The 19,281-nt window shown below is 45.8% G+C and overlaps 1 protein-coding gene across 4 annotated transcripts in view; it reads right to left on the bottom strand.

Annotated features, from left to right (window-relative positions):
* Myo5b (myosin VB) overlaps window positions 1-19,281 on the bottom strand; it is a 330,335-nt gene that overhangs the window by 12,959 nt on the left and 298,095 nt on the right. For all 4 annotated transcript variants that reach the window (XM_006525714.4, NM_201600.2, XM_006525715.4 and 1 more), the window contains 4 exons: window positions 19,115-19,266; window positions 17,525-17,614; window positions 14,969-15,119; window positions 428-713 (listed from right to left, as the gene is read on the bottom strand). In XM_006525714.4, coding sequence (XP_006525777.1) covers window positions 428-713; window positions 14,969-15,119; window positions 17,525-17,614; window positions 19,115-19,266 — 679 coding nt within the window. The remainder of the gene's footprint in view (window positions 1-427; window positions 714-14,968; window positions 15,120-17,524; window positions 17,615-19,114; window positions 19,267-19,281) is intronic.

The raw sequence follows: 19,281 nt of genomic DNA, 5'->3' as shown, positions 1-19,281 counted from the left end.
TTTCCAGGTCAAGGGAAGGAGGAGGAGCAAAATTGCCAGGATGGGAGTTTGAGAGATCAGACTTAAGAGCTGCAGGAGCCCGTTGACTTGTAAGAATCAGGAAAAATGGCCGCAGAGGCCACTCCCCCGATTGGGTCTGGAGTAACAGAGGTGAGATACAAATTCAGTAAATATTAACTCAGGAATATCAGAGGGGAGCGTGTTAGCCACACGGAGATTCAGGAGTGGCCCAGCCATTGAACAGTTAAGACATATCAAAATATAAAGGTTACATGTGTGTGTGTGTGTGTGTGTGTGTGCATGTTTTCATTCAAGAATCCAGAGAACTCTGACAGGCAGTGAAGAGTGCACACACACCGAGAGCTCAGAGCAGGTTAACAGATGACCACTCCAGGTCTCTGTGTGCTGGCCTGAGTGACCCTCTCACCTGAGTTGCATGCCTGTGCTCCAGGAGCAGGCGTCTTTCCGCAGGAGTAGGTTGTTAAGAGTCACAGCGTTGATCATGTAGAAGAGCTGTTTGAACACCTGCAGGATAATCTCGGGGTCCAGACCCTGGTCACACAGGACTGTATGGAAAGAATTCATCTGGCGGACGATGGCCTCCAGGCAATACGAATTCTCTCCATCCACCATGCTGGAGGAGCGCTTCCGGTAACCAGTTGGTCTCACACCAGACAGCCCCTGGATACTCTCATTTTCCAACATGGCAGAAACTGGAAGGAAGGCATGGTTAGAAGGTTGTATGTTCCCCTCAAAACTCTGCTGTTAGGCCACTCAGGTCAATGAAGCCATTCAGACATGCACAGGGCCAACATATGCAGGGACTCAATACATTTGGCAAAGGATTTTGAATCTGGTGGATTTCCAAATTAATTAGGGAATGTAATGTTACTTAAACTCATTGGTGGTTGGACAAAAATAATCGATGTGTACTAGCTGTACCTTGTACTACCTCTGTCAAGTATCCAAAGTTTAAGAACTGAGCCAACTCTGGTAGGGTTGGTTCTAGGCCAGGCACCGTGTAACTATTAGGTCAGTTGCTTCAATACCCTTATTCAATAGCATTTAACTGTGGACAGGACCTCTTCCATTCAGCCAGAAGCCCTATGAGGCACTACCCACTTTACCAATGAGCAAACGGAAGCATAAAGAAGCTGCATAATTTGGCTATAGGAATGCGGTTAGGAAGAGGCAGCACCAGGATTTGAACCCAGGTCTTACTTGGGAACTGGTGCAATCAACCATAATTAGTTTAAGTTTTGAAACATATCCAGCTCAATGTATCAGTTCTTCTTCTATGTGGGAAGGACCTTGTAGTGGCTATTCCTGGTTGTCAACTTGACAATATTTGGAATGAACTACAATCCGGAATTGGAAGGCTCACCAGTGACCCTTATCTGGAGGCTTGGAGATCCTTATCTGGATCTTGGTTTGAAGATCTTGAGCCATAGTGGCTATGGATTCCAGAAGATTGAATCTCCGAGTTAAGGAACACACCTTTAATCTGGGCTATGCCTTTCATCTGGGATTAAAGGTGTGGTGGAACACACCTTTAATCTGGGCTACACCTTTTGCTGGAGACAATATAAGGACATTGGAAGAAGGGAGTCTAGCTCTTGCTCTTGCTCCTTTGCCTGCTTGCTGCGTGAGACTGAGTAACTGCTAGATCCTTGGACTTCCATTCACAGCTGCGACTGAACAATTGTTGGGAATTCGGCTGCCGACTGTAAGTCATCAATAAATTCCTTTACTATTTAGAGATTATCCATAAGTCTGTGACTCTAGAGAACCCTGACTAATACAGAAGTTGGTACCAGGAGTGGTTCTAGAGTAACAGAAGTACAAGGATGAATCTTTTAAAATACTGGAATTGGCTTGTTGATCCACCAGCACTTTCAACTATTGAAACCTCTCCAGATTCTCTCCCTCCTGGGAGCTCAGAGAATTTTGAAGACCCATGGTTGAAACTATATTCCGAACTTAAAGAAGCTAATGACCTTGATTTTCTTAATGAATTAGGCGATTCAGTGCACAAAGCTTTCTACAAGATGGGGAAAAAATCCGAAAATGATTTTACTGGCTGGCTGCTATTAGTATCTGTGGAAAGAATGATGAATGAAAGGAAGGAGTTGTGTGATAAAATCGAAAGGCTCCAGACACAAGTAAACGATCTAAAAGTTGCTAAGTGTGTCCTTGAGGAGAATCTTCTCTCTTGTAGCAATAGAGCTCAAGTTGCAGAAAATCAAACAGAAACTCTCATTGTAAGGTTGGCTGAACTACAGAGAAAATTCAAGTCTCAGCCTCAGAGTGTGTCGACAGTTAAAGTAAGGGCTCTAATTGGCAAAGAATGGGATCCTACAACATGGGACGGGGATGTGTGGGAAGACCATGTTGAAGCTGAGAATTTTGAATCCTCAGATTCTCAAGGGTTTGCCCCACCTGAGGAAGTAGTACCCTCAGCCCCACCTCTTGAAATAATGCCTTCCCCACATGAGGAAATTAATTTTGCAGAGTCTGCTCACGGCCCACCAATAGTTTCTTCTAGACCTGTAACCAGACTCAAAGCAAAACAGGCTCCTAGAGGGGAGGTAGAAAGTATAGTCCATGAGGAAATTCGCTACACTACTAAGGAGCTTAATGAGTTTGCTAATTCATTCAAGCAGAAACCTGGTGAATATGTGTGGGAATGGATTTTAAGGGTGTGGGATAAGGGTGGAAGGAACATAAAACTAGAGCAGGCTGAGTTTATTGACATGGGTCCTCTGAGTAGAGATTCTAGGTTTAATACGGAAGCTCGCATAGTTAAAAAAGGTGTCAAAAGTTTGTTTGAATGGTTGGCTGAGGTGTTTATCAAAAGATGGCCTACTGGAAATGACTTGGAGATGCCTGATATTCCGTGGCTTAGTGTTGATGAAGGGATTTTAAGACTTAGGGAAATTGCAATGCTAGAGTGGATATATTGTGTAAAGCATAATTGTCCACAATGGGAAGGTCCAGAAGATATGCCTTTCACCAGCTCTATAAGACGCAAATTGGTGAGAGGGGCACCAGCACATTTGAAGGGTTTTGTTCTTTCCCTTTTCCTTGTGCCAGATCTTAGCATTGGAGATGCTTCTGCTCAATTAGATGAATTAAATTCACTGGGTTTAGTTGGATCCCGAGGTAACAAGGGCCAGGTGGCAGCATTGAATCGCCGGAGACAAGGTGATCCTAGTTATTATAATGGACAGCGTAGACAAAAGAATGTTTATAATAACATACCCAGTAATGGTCAGCACAGGAGAGGTGAAATTTATAATGGCATGACTCGCTTGGACCTTTGGTACTGGCTAATCAATCATGGTGTTTCCAGGAATGAAATACATAGGAAGCCTACTGCATATTTGTTTGATCTGTTGTAGTGGCTATTCCTGGTTGTCAACTTGACAATATTTGGAATGAACTACAATCCGGAATTGGAAGGCTCACCAGTGACCCTTATCTGGAGGCTTGGAGATCCTTATCTGGATCTTGGTTTGAAGATCTTGAGCCATAGTGGCTATGGATTCCAGAAGATTGAATCTCCGAGTTAAGGAACACACCTTTAATCTGGGCTATGCCTTTCATCTGGGATTAAAGGTGTGGTGGAACACACCTTTAATCTGGGCTACACCTTTTGCTGGAGACAATATAAGGACATTGGAAGAAGGGAGTCGAGCTCTTGCTCCTGCTCCTTCGCCTGCTTGCTGCGTGAGACTGAGTAACTGCTAGATCCTTGGACTTCCATTCACAGCTGTGACTGAACGATTGTTGGGAATTGAGCTGCCGACTGTAAGTCATCAATAAATTCCTTTATTATCTAGAGACTATCCATAAGTTCTGTGACTCTAGAGAACCCTGACTAATACAGAAGTTGGTACCAGGAGTGGTTCTAGAGTAACAGAAGTACAAGGATGAATCTTTTAAAATTCTGGAATTGGCTTGTTGATCCACCAGCACTTTCAACTATTGAAACCTCTCCAGATTCTCTCCCTCCTGGGAGCTCAGAGAATTTTGAAGACCCATGGTTGAAACTATATTCCGAACTTAAAGAAGCTAATGCCCTTGATTTTCTTAATGAATTAGGTGATTCAGTGCACAAAGCTTTCTACAAGATGGGGAAAAAATCGAAAAATGATTTTACTGGCTGGCTGCTCTTAGTATCTGTGGAAAAAATGATGAATGAAAGGAAGGAGTTGTGTGATAAAATCGAAAGGCTCCAGACACAAGTAAACGATCTAAAAGTTGCTAAGTGTGTCCTTGAGGAGAATCTTCTCTCTTGTAGCAATAGAGCTCAAGTTGCAGAAAATCAAACAGAAACTCTCATTGTAAGGTTGGCTGAACTACAGCGAAAATTCAAGTCTCAGCCTCAGAGTGTGTCGACAGTTAAAGTAAGGGCTCTAATTGGCAAAGAATGGGATCCTACAACATGGGATGGGGATGTGTGGGAAGACCATGTTGAAGCTGAGAATTTTGAATCCTCAGATTCTCAAGGGTTTGCCCCACCTGAGGAAGTAGTACCCTCAGCCCCACCCCTTGAAATAATGCCTTCCCCACATGAGGAAATTAATTTTGCAGAGTCTGCTCACGGCCCACCAATAGTTTCTTCTAGACCTGTAACCAGACTCAAAGCAAAACAGGCTCCTAGAGGGGAGGTAGAAAGTGTAGTCCATGAGGAAATTCGCTACACTACTAAAGAGCTTAATGAGTTTGCTAATTCATTCAAGCAGAAACCTGGTGAATATGTGTGGGAATGGATTTTAAGGGTGTGGGATAAGGGTGGAAGGAACATAAGACTAGAGCAGGCTGAGTTTATTGACATGGGTCCTCTGAGTAGAGATTCTAGGTTTAATACGGAAGCTCGCATAGTTAAAAAAGGTGTCAAAAGTTTGTTTGAATGGTTGGCTGAGGTGTTTATCAAAAGATGGCCTACTGGAAATGACTTGGAGATGCCTGATATTCCGTGGCTTAGTGTTGATGAAGGGATTTTAAGACTTAGGGAAATTGCAATGCTAGAGTGGATATATTGTGTAAAGCATAATTGTCCACAATGGGAAGGTCCAGAAGATATGCCTTTCACTAGCTCTATAAGACGCAAATTGGTGAGAGGGGCACCAGCACATTTGAAGGGTTTTGTTCTTTCCCTTTTCCTTGTGCCAGATCTTAGCATTGGAGATGCTTCTGCTCAATTAGATGAATTAAATTCACTGGGTTTAGTTGGATTCCGAGGTAACAAGGGCCAGGTGGCAGCATTGAATCGCCGGAGACAAGGTGATTCTAGTTATTATAATGGACAGCGTAGACAAAAGAATGTTTATAATAACATACCCAGTAATGGTCAGCACAGGAGAGGTGAAATTTATAATGGCATGACTCGGTTGGACCTTTGGTACTGGCTAACCAATCATGGTGTTTCCAGGAATGAAATACATAGGAAGCCTACTGCATATTTGTTTGATCTGTATAAGCAGAAAAATTCTCAAACAAATGAAAGAAAGGCTACATTAGATCGTGGTAAACAGCCAAATGAAAGAAAGGCTACATTAGATCGTGGTAAACAGCAATCTCGGCCAGTGAATCAATTTCCAGACTTGAGACAGTTTGCAGATCCAGAACCCCTTGAATGAAGGGGTGGCCAGGTTCCGCTGAGGAAGGATCTTGATAAGACACTCAAAGGTTTTGCTGTTACCCTTTCTCCAGTTCTTCCCCAGAGGGACCTACGGCCTTTTACAAGGGTAACTGTACATTGGGGAAAAGGAAATAATCAGACTTTTCGGGGTCTGCTGGATACTGGTTCTGAGTTGACACTGATCCCAGGGGATCCCAAGAAACATTGTGGCCCTCCAGTTAAAGTAGGGGCTTATGGAGGGCAGGTGATTAATGGAGTTTTGACTGATGTCCGACTCACAGTAGGTCCAGTAGGTCCCCGGACACATCCTGTGGTGATTTCCCCAGTTCCAGAATGTATAATTGGGATAGATATACTCAGAAATTGGCAGAATTCTCATATTGGTTCCCTGAACTGTAGAGTGAGGGCTATTATGGTTGGAAAGGCCAAATGGAAGCCTTTAGAGTTGCCTCTGCCAAAGAAAATAGTGAATCAAAAACAGTATCGTATTCCTGGAGGAATTGCAGAAATTACTGCCACTATCAAGGACTTGAAAGATGCAGGGGTGGTGGTTCCCACCACATCTCCGTTTAACTCTCCTATCTGGCCAGTGCAGAAAACAGATGGATCATGGAGAATGACAGTTGATTATCGAAAACTAAATCAGGTGGTAACTCCAATTGCAGCTGCTGTACCAGATGTAGTTTCGTTACTTGAGCAAATTAACACATCTCCTGGCACCTGGTATGCGGCTATTGATCTGGCAAATGCCTTCTTCTCAGTACCTGTCCATAAGGACCACCAGAAGCAATTTGCTTTCAGTTGGCAAGGCCAACAGTATACCTTCACAGTTTTGCCTCAAGGATATATTAACTCTCCTGCCCTGTGTCATAATTTAGTTAGAAGGGATCTTGATCGTTTGGATCTTCCACAAAATATCACATTGGTGCACTATATTGATGACATTATGCTGATTGGACCAAGTGAGCAGGAAGTAGCAACCACTTTGGACTCATTGGTAACACATATGCGTATCAGAGGATGGGAAATAAATCCAACCAAAATTCAAGGACCATCTACCTCAGTGAAATTCTTAGGAGTCCAGTGGTGTGGAGCATGCAGAGATATTCCTTCTAAGGTGAAAGATAAGTTATTGCACCTGGCCCCTCCTACAACCAAGAAAGAAGCACAACGTTTAGTGGGCCTATTTGGATTCTGGAGACAACACATCCCTCACTTGGGTGTGTTACTTAGGCCTATTTACCAAGTGACTCGGAAAGCTGCTAGCTTTGTGTGGGGCCTGGAACAGGAGAAGGCCCTTCAACAGGTCCAGGCTGCTGTGCAGGCTGCTCTACCACTTGGACCATATGACCCAGCAGACCCGATGGTACTTGAGGTATCTGTGGCTGATAGAGATGCTGTTTGGAGCCTCTGGCAGGCCCCTGTAGGTGAATCACAGAAAAGACCTTTGGGATTTTGGAGCAAAGCTCTACCATCATCTGCAGACAACTATTCTCCCTTTGAAAAACAGCTCTTGGCCTGCTATTGGGCCTTAGTGGAAACTGAACGTTTGACAATAGGACACCAAGTCACTATGCGACCTGAACTACCCATCATGAGCTGGGTACTATCAGACCCTGCAAGTCATAAAGTGGGACGTGCACAGCAGCAGTCTATTATCAAATGGAAGTGGTATATACGTGATCGGGCCAGAGCAGGTCCTGAAGGCACAAGCAAGTTACATGAAGAAGTTGCTCAAATGCCTATGGTTTCTATTCCTGTTACAATGCCATCTGCTGCCAAGCATGCGCCTATAGCCTCATGGGGTGTTCCCTATGATCAACTGACCGAAGAGGAGAAGACTAGAGCCTGGTTTACTGATGGCTCTGCACGTTATGCAGGCACCACCCAGAAGTGGACAGCTGCAGCATTACAACCCCTTTCTGGGACAACCTTGAAAGACACAGGTGAAGGGAAATCTTCACAGTGGGCAGAACTTCGGGCAGTACACATGGTATTACAGTTTGTTTGCAAGAAGAAATGGCCAGATGTACGATTATACACTGACTCATGGGCTGTAGCCAATGGATTGGCTGGATGGTCAGGGACTTGGAAAGATCACAATTGGAAAATTGGTGAGAAAGACATCTGGGGAAGAAGTATGTGGATAGATCTCTCCAAATGGGCAAAGGATGTGAAGATATTTGTGTCCCATGTAAATGCTCACCAAAAGGTGACTTCAGCTGAGGAGGAGTTCAATAATCAAGTGGATAAGATGACCCGTTCTGTGGACAATCAGCCTCTCTCCCCAGCCATCCCTGTCATTGCTCAATGGGCACATGAACAAAGTGGCCATGCTGGTCGAGATGGAGGTTATGCTTGGGCTCAGCAACATGGGCTTCCACTCACCAAGGCTGACCTGGCTACAGCTGCTGCTGATTGCCAGATCTGCCAACAGCAGAAACCAACACTGAGCCCCAGATATGGCACCATTCCTCGAGGTGACCAGCCAGCAACCTGGTGGCAGGTTGACTACATTGGACCACTTCCTTCGTGGAAAGGACAGCGTTTTGTTCTTACTGGAGTAGATACTTATTCTGGTTATGGATTTGCCTTTCCTGCACGTAATGCCTCTGCTAAAACCACCATTCACGGACTGACAGAATGCCTCATCTATCGTCATGGTATTCCACACAGTATTGCTTCTGACCAAGGAACTCATTTCACAGCCAGAGAAGTACGACAGTGGGCTCACGATCATGGAATTCACTGGTCTTACCACATTCCCCATCATCCTGAAGCAGCTGGGCTGATAGAAAGATGGAATGGCCTTTTGAAGACGCAGTTACAGCGCCAATTAGGTGGTAACAGCTTGGAAGGCTGGGGCAGAGTTCTTCAGAAGGCAGTATATGCTTTGAATCAGCGCTCGATATATGGTACAGTTTCACCCATAGCCAGGATTCATGGGTCCAGGAATCAAGGGGTGGAAAACGGAATAGTTCCACTTACTATCACTCCTAGTGACCCTCTAGGAAAATTTTTGCTTCCTGTCCCCATAACTCTAGGTTCTGCTGGCTTAGAAGTTTTGGCTCCAGAGAGGGGAGTGCTCCTACCAGGAGCTACAACAAACATTTCATTGAACTGGAAGCTCAGACTTCCCCCTGGTCATTTTGGGCTTCTAATGCCCTTAAACCAACAGGCTAAAAAAGGAATAACAGTGTTAGGAGGGGTGATAGATCCAGATTACCATGGGGAAATTGGATTACCTCTTCACAATGGTGGTAAGCAAGATTATGTCTGGAGTGCAGGAGATCCCTTAGGGCGTCTCTTAGTACTACCATGTCCTGTGATTAAAGTCAATGGGAAACTACAACAGCCTAATCCAAGCAGGATGACAAAGGACGCAGACCCATCAGGAATGAAGGTATGGGTCAATCCTCCAGGAAAAGAGCCAAGACCTGCTGAGGTGCTGGCTGAAGGTGAAGGAAATACAGAATGGGTAGTAGAGGAAGGTAGTTATAAATACCAATTAAGGCCACGTAACCAGTTGCAGAAACGAGGATTATAAAGTAATATGAATGCCCATTGTAAATTTACTAATGCGTTTGTGATTGTACGAGGGATAGTTATATCATGTTAGGCGTATTTACAACCTTGTTATTGTTTCATGTGAACATGAGATATTATTTGTGTCAAGTTGACAAGGGGTGGATTGTAGTGGCTATTCCTGGTTGTCAACTTGACAATATTTGGAATGAACTACAATCCGGAATTGGAAGGCTCACCAGTGACCCTTATCTGGAGGCTTGGAGATCCTTATCTGGATCTTGGTTTGAAGATCTTGAGCCATAGTGGCTATGGATTCCAGAAGATTGAATCTCCGAGTTAAGGAACACACCTTTAATCTGGGCTATGCCTTTCATCTGGGATTAAAGGTGTGGTGGAACACACCTTTAATCTGGGCTACACCTTTTGCTGGAGACAATATAAGGACATTGGAAGAAGGGAGTCGAGCTCTTGCTCCTGCTCCTTCGCCTGCTTGCTGCGTGAGACTGAGTAACTGCTAGATCCTTGGACTTCCATTCACAGCTGTGACTGAACGATTGTTGGGAATTGAGCTGCCGACTGTAAGTCATCAATAAATTCCTTTATTATCTAGAGACTATCCATAAGTTCTGTGACTCTAGAGAACCCTGACTAATACATCTGTATAAGCAGAAAAATTCTCAAACAAATGAAAGAAAGGCTACATTAGATCGTGGTAAACAGCAATCTCGGCCAGTGAATCAATTTCCAGACTTGAGACAGTTTGCAGATCCGGAACCCCTTGAATGAAGGGGTGGCCAGGTTCCTCTGAGGAAGGATCTTGATAAGACACTCAAAGGTTTTGCTGTTACCCTTTCTCCAGTTCTTCCCCAGAGGGACCTACGGCCTTTTACAAGGGTAACTGTACACTGGGGAAAAGGAAATAATCAGACTTTTCGGGGTCTGCTGGATACTGGTTCTGAGTTGACACTGATCCCAGGGGATCCCAAGAAACATTGTGGCCCTCCAGTTAAAGTAGGGGCTTATGGAGGGCAGGTGATTAATGGAGTTTTGACTGATGTCCGACTCACAGTAGGTCCAGTAGGTCCCCGGACACATCCTGTGGTGATTTCCCCAGTTCCAGAATGTATAATTGGGATAGATATACTCAGAAATTGGCAGAATTCTCATATTGGTTCCCTGAACTGTAGAGTGAGGGCTATTATGGTTGGAAAGGCCAAATGGAAGCCTTTAGAGTTGCCTCTGCCAAAGAAAATAGTGAATCAAAAACAGTATCGTATTCCTGGAGGAATTGCAGAAATTACTGCCACTATCAAGGACTTGAAAGATGCAGGGGTGGTGGTTCCCACCACATCTCCATTTAACTCTCCTATCTGGCCAGTGCAGAAAACAGATGGATCATGGAGAATGACAGTTGATTACCGAAAACTAAATCAGGTAGTAACTCCAATTGCAGCTGCTGTACCAGATGTAGTTTCCTTACTTGAGCAAATTAACACATCTCCTGGCACCTGGTATGCGGCTATTGATCTGGCAAATGCCTTCTTCTCAGTACCTGTCCATAAGGACCACCAGAAGCAATTTGCTTTCAGTTGGCAAGGCCAACAGTATACCTTCACAGTTTTGCCTCAAGGATATATTAACTCTCCTGCCCTGTGTCATAATTTAGTTAGAAGGGATCTTGATCGTTTGGATCTTCCACAAAATATCACATTGGTGCACTATATTGATGACATTATGCTGATTGGACCAAGTGAGCAGGAAGTAGCAACCACTTTGGACTCATTGGTAACACATATGCGTATCAGAGGATGGGAAATAAATCCAACCAAAATTCAAGGACCATCTACCTCAGTGAAATTCTTAGGAGTCCAGTGGTGTGGGGCATGCAGAGATATTCCTTCTAAGGTGAAAGATAAGTTATTGCACCTGGCCCCTCCTACAACCAAGAAAGAAGCACAACGTTTAGTGGGTCTATTTGGATTCTGGAGACAACACATCCCTCACTTGGGTGTGTTACTTAGGCCTATTTACCAAGTGACTCGGAAAGCTGCTAGCTTTGTGTGGGGCCTGGAACAGGAGAAGGCCCTTCAACAGGTCCAGGCTGCTGTGCAGGCTGCTCTACCACTTGGACCATATGACCCAGCAGACCCGATGGTACTTGAGGTGTCTGTGGCTGATAGAGATGCTGTTTGGAGCCTCTGGCAGGCCCCTGTAGGTGAATCACAGAAAAGACCTTTGGGATTTTGGAGCAAAGCTCTACCATCATCTGCAGACAACTATTCTCCCTTTGAAAAACAGCTCTTGGCCTGCTATTGGGCCTTAGTGGAAACTGAACGTTTGACAATAGGACACCAAGTTACTATGCGACCTGAACTACCCATCATGAGCTGGGTATTATCAGACCCTGCAAGTCATAAAGTGGGACGCGCACAGCAGCAGTCTATTATCAAATGGAAGTGGTATATACGTGATCGGGCCAGAGCAGGTCCTGAAGGCACAAGCAAGTTACATGAAGAAGTTGCTCAAATGCCTATGGTTTCTACTCCTGTTACAATGCCATCTGCTGCCAAGCATGCACCTATAGCCTCATGGGGTGTTCCCTATGATCAACTGACCGAAGAGGAGAAGACTAGAGCCTGGTTTACTGATGGCTCTGCACGTTATGCAGGCACCACCCAGAAGTGGACAGCTGCAGCATTACAACCCCTTTCTGGGACAACCTTGAAAGACACAGGTGAAGGGAAATCTTCACAGTGGGCAGAACTTCGGGCAGTACACATGGTATTACAGTTTGTTTGCAAGAAGAAATGGCCAGATGTACGATTATACACTGACTCATGGGCTGTAGCCAATGGATTGGCTGGATGGTCAGGGACTTGGAAAGATCACAATTGGAAAATTGGTGAGAAAGACATCTGGGGAAGAAGTATGTGGATAGATCTCTCCAAATGGGCAAAGGATGTGAAGATATTTGTGTCCCATGTAAATGCTCACCAAAAGGTGACTTCAGCTGAGGAGGAGTTCAATAATCAAGTGGATAAGATGACCCGTTCTGTGGACAATCAGCCTCTCTCCCCAGCCATCCCTGTCATTGCTCAATGGGCACATGAACAAAGTGGCCATGGTGGTCGAGATGGAGGTTATGCTTGGGCTCAGCAACATGGGCTTCCACTCACCAAGGCTGACCTGGCTACAGCTGCTGCTGATTGCCAGATCTGCCAACAGCAGAAACCAACACTGAGCCCCAGATATGGCACCATTCCTCGAGGTGACCAGCCAGCAACCTGGTGGCAGGTTGACTACATTGGACCACTTCCTTCGTGGAAAGGACAGCGTTTTGTTCTTACTGGAGTAGATACTTATTCTGGTTATGGATTTGCCTTTCCTGCACGTAATGCCTCTGCTAAAACCACCATTCACGGACTGACAGAATGCCTCATCTATCGTCATGGTATTCCACACAGTATTGCTTCTGACCAAGGAACTCATTTCACAGCCAGAGAAGTACGACAGTGGGCTCACGATCATGGAATTCACTGGTCTTACCACATTCCCCATCATCCTGAAGCAGCTGGGCTGATAGAAAGATGGAATGGCCTTTTGAAGACGCAGTTACAGCGCCAATTAGGTGGTAACAGCTTGGAAGGCTGGGGCAGAGTTCTTCAGAAGGCAGTATATGCTTTGAATCAGCGCTCGATATATGGTACAGTTTCACCCATAGCCAGGATTCATGGGTCCAGGAATCAAGGGGTGGAAAACGGAATAGTTCCACTTACTATCACTCCTAGTGACCCTCTAGGAAAATTTTTGCTTCCTGTCCCCATAACTCTAGGTTCTGCTGGCTTAGAAGTTTTGGCTCCAGAGAGGGGAGTGCTCCTACCAGGAGCTACAACAAACATTTCATTGAACTGGAAGCTCAGACTTCCCCCTGGTCATTTTGGGCTTCTAATGCCCTTAAACCAACAGGCTAAAAAAGGAATAACAGTGTTAGGAGGGGTGATAGATCCAGATTACCATGGGGAAATTGGATTACCTCTTCACAATGGTGGTAAGCAAGATTATGTCTGGAGTGCAGGAGATCCCTTAGGGCGTCTCTTAGTACTACCATGTCCTGTGATTAAAGTCAATGGGAAACTACAACAGCCTAATCCAAGCAGGATGACAAAGGACGCAGACCCATCAGGAATGAAGGTATGGGTCAATCCTCCAGGAAAAGAGCCAAGACCTGCTGAGGTGCTGGCTGAAGGTGAAGGAAATACAGAATGGGTAGTAGAGGAAGGTAGTTATAAATACCAATTAAGGCCACGTAACCAGTTGCAGAAACGAGGATTATAAAGTAATATGAATGCCCATTGTAAATTTACTAATGCGTTTGCGATTGTACGAGGGATAGTTATATCATGTTAGGCGTATTTACAACCTTGTTATTGTTTCATGTGAACATGAGATATTATTTGTGTCAAGTTGACAAGGGGTGGATTGTAGTGGCTATTCCTGGTTGTCAACTTGACAATATTTGGAATGAACTACAATCCGGAATTGGAAGGCTCACCAGTGACCCTTATCTGGAGGCTTGGAGATCCTTATCTGGATCTTGGTTTGAAGATCTTGAGCCATAGTGGCTATGGATTCCAGAAGATTGAATCTCCGAGTTAAGGAACACACCTTTAATCTGGGCTATGCCTTTCATCTGGGATTAAAGGTGTGGTGGAACACACCTTTAATCTGGGCTACACCTTTTGCTGGAGACAATATAAGGACATTGGAAGAAGGGAGTCTAGCTCTTGCTCTTGCTCCTTTGCCTGCTTGCTGCGTGAGACTGAGTAACTGCTAGATCCTTGGACTTCCATTCACAGCTGCGACTGAACAATTGTTGGGAATTCGGCTGCCGACTGTAAGTCATCAATAAATTCCTTTACTATTTAGAGATTATCCATAAGTCTGTGACTCTAGAGAACCCTGACTAATACAGACCTTAAAAGAAAGCTTGACAGGATGGAAGATTTGGTCTGAAACTTTTCTCAGGAACTATCCTGGATTGCTCCTTTTGGGAATTCACTCAGCCCGTTTGTATTGGGAGGACCTGGAGATGCCATTACACAGGTCCAGGTTTAACTTCTCTCCCTCTGCCTTCATGGAGCACTGGGTGACAAACATGTGTCAGTCTATTGTTACAATGTAGCCGTTCTTTCCATTCTGATTTCACAGTCAACACTCAAGTGCACTCATTAAGTGTACAAAGTAGGGCTGGTGAGATGGCTCAGCGGGTAAGAACACCCGACTGCTCTTCCGAAGGTCCGGAGTTCAAATCCCAGCAACCACATGGTGGCTCACAACCATCCGTAATGAAATCTGACTCCCTCTTCTGGAGTGTCTGAAGACAGCTACAGTGTACTTACATATAATCAATAAATAAATCTTTAAAAAAAAAGTGTACAAAGTAAGTAAATAGGATTGCCCCGTGCTTCCTGCAGCTTGATCCACAAGCACCTCCCTGGCAAGAAGAGGCTGTCTTCATTGTGTTTGCACTCACATCATTATATAGCTTGTGAAAATTACTACAGAAAAACAAACCATTAAGGAAAGCCACCTCACTCTGCTGGCGTCGTGCTTTATAGTATGCTGTTGAAAATTTCCCAAGTCTTAAGCGCAATGTGTACGACTTCGTGCCTTCCCCAGGAAGTCTCTGGCCTGGAGGCCACAGCTAGTCACACTTGGTTCCCAAAAGGCAAGGCAAACTTGCCACAGCCCTCCTCTCCTCCAGACCCCGAGACGGGTGCAGCTCCAGCTTACCTATCATAGGCTGCAGCAAGCCCTCGGCGATTTTAATGAGCTGCTGATAGATCTGAATGGAAAGGTCGCTTAGCACCTGGCGGTATTCAGTGAGGTCAAAGTTCTTGAGACAGTGCTCATTCTGCTTCGCAGTGTTCTGTGTCATGAAACCCTGAAGAGGAAAGGCGTGCGTGAATAACCTTCTGGGGGCTCCCGGGCTCCGTGTACCTCCTGGGCTTGGGCACTTTAACAACTTTCTATTTGCAGGGCTCCACACTCAGGCCTTCCCTACACATGTAATGCTCTAGACAACGTGGGGCCTTTGGGATGGTCCTGGACCTTGAAGAAGTGGAACTCTCATGACAGACAATTTACATACACACACACACACACACACACACACACACACACACACACACACACACATACACACACATACACACACACACACATATATATGCCTAAATCATTTGGATCCTCAAAATAAAGTGAGTTCTATATATTAAGTACCCCAAATTAAAAAAAAAATGGAGGGATTCAAGCTCTGGTGTTATCTGCATTCAGATTTCCCTAAAATCTTAGGCGACACAGGACCTTACAGGAATATGACATAGGCCAGGTTCTGTTTGGAGGAGACATCTACAGCCTCTTGTCATTTTATCAGTCAATGGATGGGCAGAAATGGTAGGGAGGGCACTATCCTCTTAGCCGGCTGTACTAGGATGAACATGTAATCTGGACCAAGTACTAACATCACAAGGATGCCTGTAGCCAAGGTTTCTTTATTTTTATCTTTTTTTTATTTTGAGTTGATCTTGCTGCATCATTTAGGCTGTTCTCAAACTTGGGCTATTCCTACCAACTGCTGGGGTTGAAGGCATGCGCCCCTGAGCCTAGCTCCGAGGTTCTTTTTATTCAGGCCAAGAGGGATTAACAGCAACCAAAAAGATCAGTACTGTCAAAGAGGCAGCCATTCCTTAACCTGTGGCCCTTCTCAAATTACAGAGCAATTTTTAATATGAAAATGGACGGAAGCAGGAGGGACTGCGGCGACTGCTAAGAGATGGGGTCCTTCGCTGCTCCTTGCTGCTTAAGACTACACAGAGTCAGTTACAATGTGGTTCAAATCTTGTCCCCAAGAACAGAAGCATAAGGAGCAGATCGGGGTCATGGAGCCCATGGTCTGGCCCTTCTATAACACTGTTGGAATACATAGTAGCTAGTAACAGTGCTTAGAGCTAATGTCAGTCTGACAAGGGTCTAGGACCATCTGGCAGACAAGTGAGAAGACACACCCTGAATATGGACTACACCATTCCAATGGCTGGACCCGGGACCGATGAAAAGGAGAGAGAGCGCCAAGTACTACGGGCCTGCATTTATCCCTTGCTCTCTGCTTCTCCATGTGGGTACAAGGTGACTAGCTTCAACTTTCTGCTGCCTTGATTTCTTACAACAGACGGTCAGGATCTGTGAGCCAAGTAAATCCTATCTCAATTAAGTTTTTGTCAGGGCATTTTGTCACAAATGAAACTAAGACATTTTGTAAAGCAGGGACTTTAAGGAAATGCCAGAAAGTGCTCCCAGGGAACAGAAGGCATCCAGTCTGATACCACGGGCGTGTCTTCCACCTTTACCATCCCTTCCATAGTAAAAGCAAGTGCCTGAACTCAAGTTCTAATTCTTAAAGGGAGGTAGGGTCAAGCCACATTCCAAAAATGACTGACGGGGTGGAGATTAGTCCATTACGCTCAGGAGGAGAGCGTTCCTATTTTATATGGCACAAGAGATAGAATAAAACTTTAACATGCTGTTGCACTGTTTTAACTTTTGCTACTCCTTGACTTTGGGCAGGGTGAGATGTGTCAACACCTGGGAGAGTGAGGAGTCGAGACCTCGTGGGGATGTGGGAGGCAGAAGGCTCTGGGGAAACTGGACTGTGTACCGTACTCCATGAAGCTGAAGATACCGTGCTGCAGCATGGCAGGTGGTAATGCCCCCAATGAGAGGAATTCGAGTTCTAGATAAGCTGGACTGAAAAGGTCCAGAGTGGAACATGAAATGACAGCTTCAGGTCATTGAATCAAATTAAGCTGGAAGCGAGAAGCTGGCCCTCGACATCAGTTTGTGCCATGTGATTGGGTCTAGGGGTACGTCTCTTCTGGTGGCATCTTTATTCTGAAGTGTACAGAGCCCAAGCGACAGCTGGATATACCAGATACTTGACCTTTCTCCCAGTCTTCACTGATAGGACTCTTCTGGGACAGCTTTAGAGATACGACGTCCCAAGGGTACCCTAAGGAGGTCTAGGGGCTCTCTGGCTCTGTGTGGTTAAATGAACTCATTTCATACCTGTTCTATCTCTTGATTTTTTTTTCAGAGTTCTCGAGCCCACTGAAGCCCAGACTCACCTGCGCCCCAACCCAGTCTTGCAAAGAAAGGCATTCCCACAATCTGAGGTTCCAGCAGGTACCTCACAGATCTTATTATACTCATCATCTAAGGGGGATCCATAGCACCCCAAACTGCAAGTAGATGAAATGGGACCCACTTTGGGGCGCTCTGCCCACTCCTCACCTCATCACCACTGTATTGCTTCAGACAGTGAAGGAAGCGGCAGGTGTTGGATAGCCAGAATGACGTCATCTCAAAGTCATCATTGTGCTTCTGTGAAAAGAAAAGCACAGCACTGGCTGAGGGCCTCCCATTGGCTGACATATGTCCCCAGTGCCTTTCTCTTCCTGCGTTTCCTGTGTTACCCAGCATTCCTGGGCAGCCCAATGTACCCAGTCAGCTTTCCAGTCCCAGCAGAGCTAATCTTTGCTGAGCGGTTATTGCTATTACTCCACTCCCTGAGATGGCACAGACAGAGTCACTCCTCAGTCTCCTGATGAGTGATGTATGGCCCTGCACATGGGAAGATCTCTCTGACTCCCATGAGTGAAGACGGTGAAGCTGAGCGGTGCAAAGGATGCTTGGGTCCAGCAGCAGCAGGCTCCAGTTGGATCTGAAATTTGGACTTGGCCAAGTCTGATTCTGCACTATGCAAGGCTGGTGTCCCATTGATGCTCAGGTCAGTGGCAATAAACTAAGTGGCCAAGGCAGCTTAGCAAACCATATACAACTTGATCCATCCAGTTTCTGCATCGCTTCCACTGACTTCTCAGAGCCCATTCTGTAGATTTATTTATCTAGCATTATTTAAATAGCAATGACTATGAGCCAGGATGATAAAACAAGGCTGACCACAGAGGCTATGGGCCAGAACAGGCTAATCTAGCTCAGAGCTACGGAGGCCTCCCTAAGGAAGGGACATTTGTAGACCCAGGCTGCCTTAGACTCCAGCTGGAGCTTGTAAAAGAGGTCAAGGCCAGAGACACCAATTAGAGAGCGATCAGCCTGTACAAGTGAATGATACACTTCATAGCAATTAGCAGATACCGATTGTATGTAGCAAGTCAGGGAAGGTGGGGCAGCTGCCAAGGGCTTGCAGCCAGAAGCTTAAGACTAGCTTGTTCTCAAATCAGGAATCATAGGCTCAGGGACCAGACATGGCCTGGCTTCAGGGCTCTTGGGGGTGGCTTGCCTCCTGGGAGCAGCAGTGTCAGGGAGAATCTGAATCAGACTGTCACTGAGGTCTAATCTCCCTCTAAAGCCCTCCTCCTACTACTTGACTCCAGCTCCTTTGTAAAAGTGCCTCGCCCCCAAACAGGCTAGCCAACAACACAAGCAGCTGCTACTACATACATCCCATAAGAATCTCGTGCCTGAAGGTAGCACTCGTGAGCGGTTTTACCTCCGCCACTATGAGCAGCCCTGTTCTGGCTCAGTCTGCCTCACCTTGTAAACCTATGAATGGCGGCGGCAGCAACTCTGCTGTGCCACCAGCCAGGACCGTGTGCCTCAGCCCCCTGGAATGGTGAGAGAGGTAGCACACCTCGATAGCATCTATCTTAGCGGGCAGACAGGCTTTCCCGGAAACCCAGGCTCAGCAGGGAGGTTGCTGCAGGCCCACATGGAGTTCTGTGCTTCCTGACATTTGCAGACCTGACCCTGCTCAGAGAACCCACAGGCATCCCAGATAACTGGCAGAACACAGATACAGACAGACACGCAAAGGAGGTGCCAGCTTTGCTAGGGCTGCTGGGAACTGGGTTGCTTACTTACCTTGAGGACTTTCTTAATGCCGTTGATGGTGGAGCTCAGCAACGAGTGCACCTTGAGGTCATCGTTGGTGTAATCCGCGTGCCTGATGCACATATAGAGTATGTATGCAGGCAGACAGGGCACGGTGCCCGACAGCATCTGAGGCTTCAGGTCTAAAAGCAATAACG

The sequence above is a fragment of the Mus musculus genome, chromosome 18, assembly GCF_000001635.26.
Source record: "Mus musculus strain C57BL/6J chromosome 18, GRCm38.p6 C57BL/6J".
NCBI lineage: Eukaryota > Metazoa > Chordata > Mammalia > Rodentia > Muridae > Mus > Mus musculus.
This window is presented reverse-complemented; position numbering and strand designations above follow the sequence as displayed.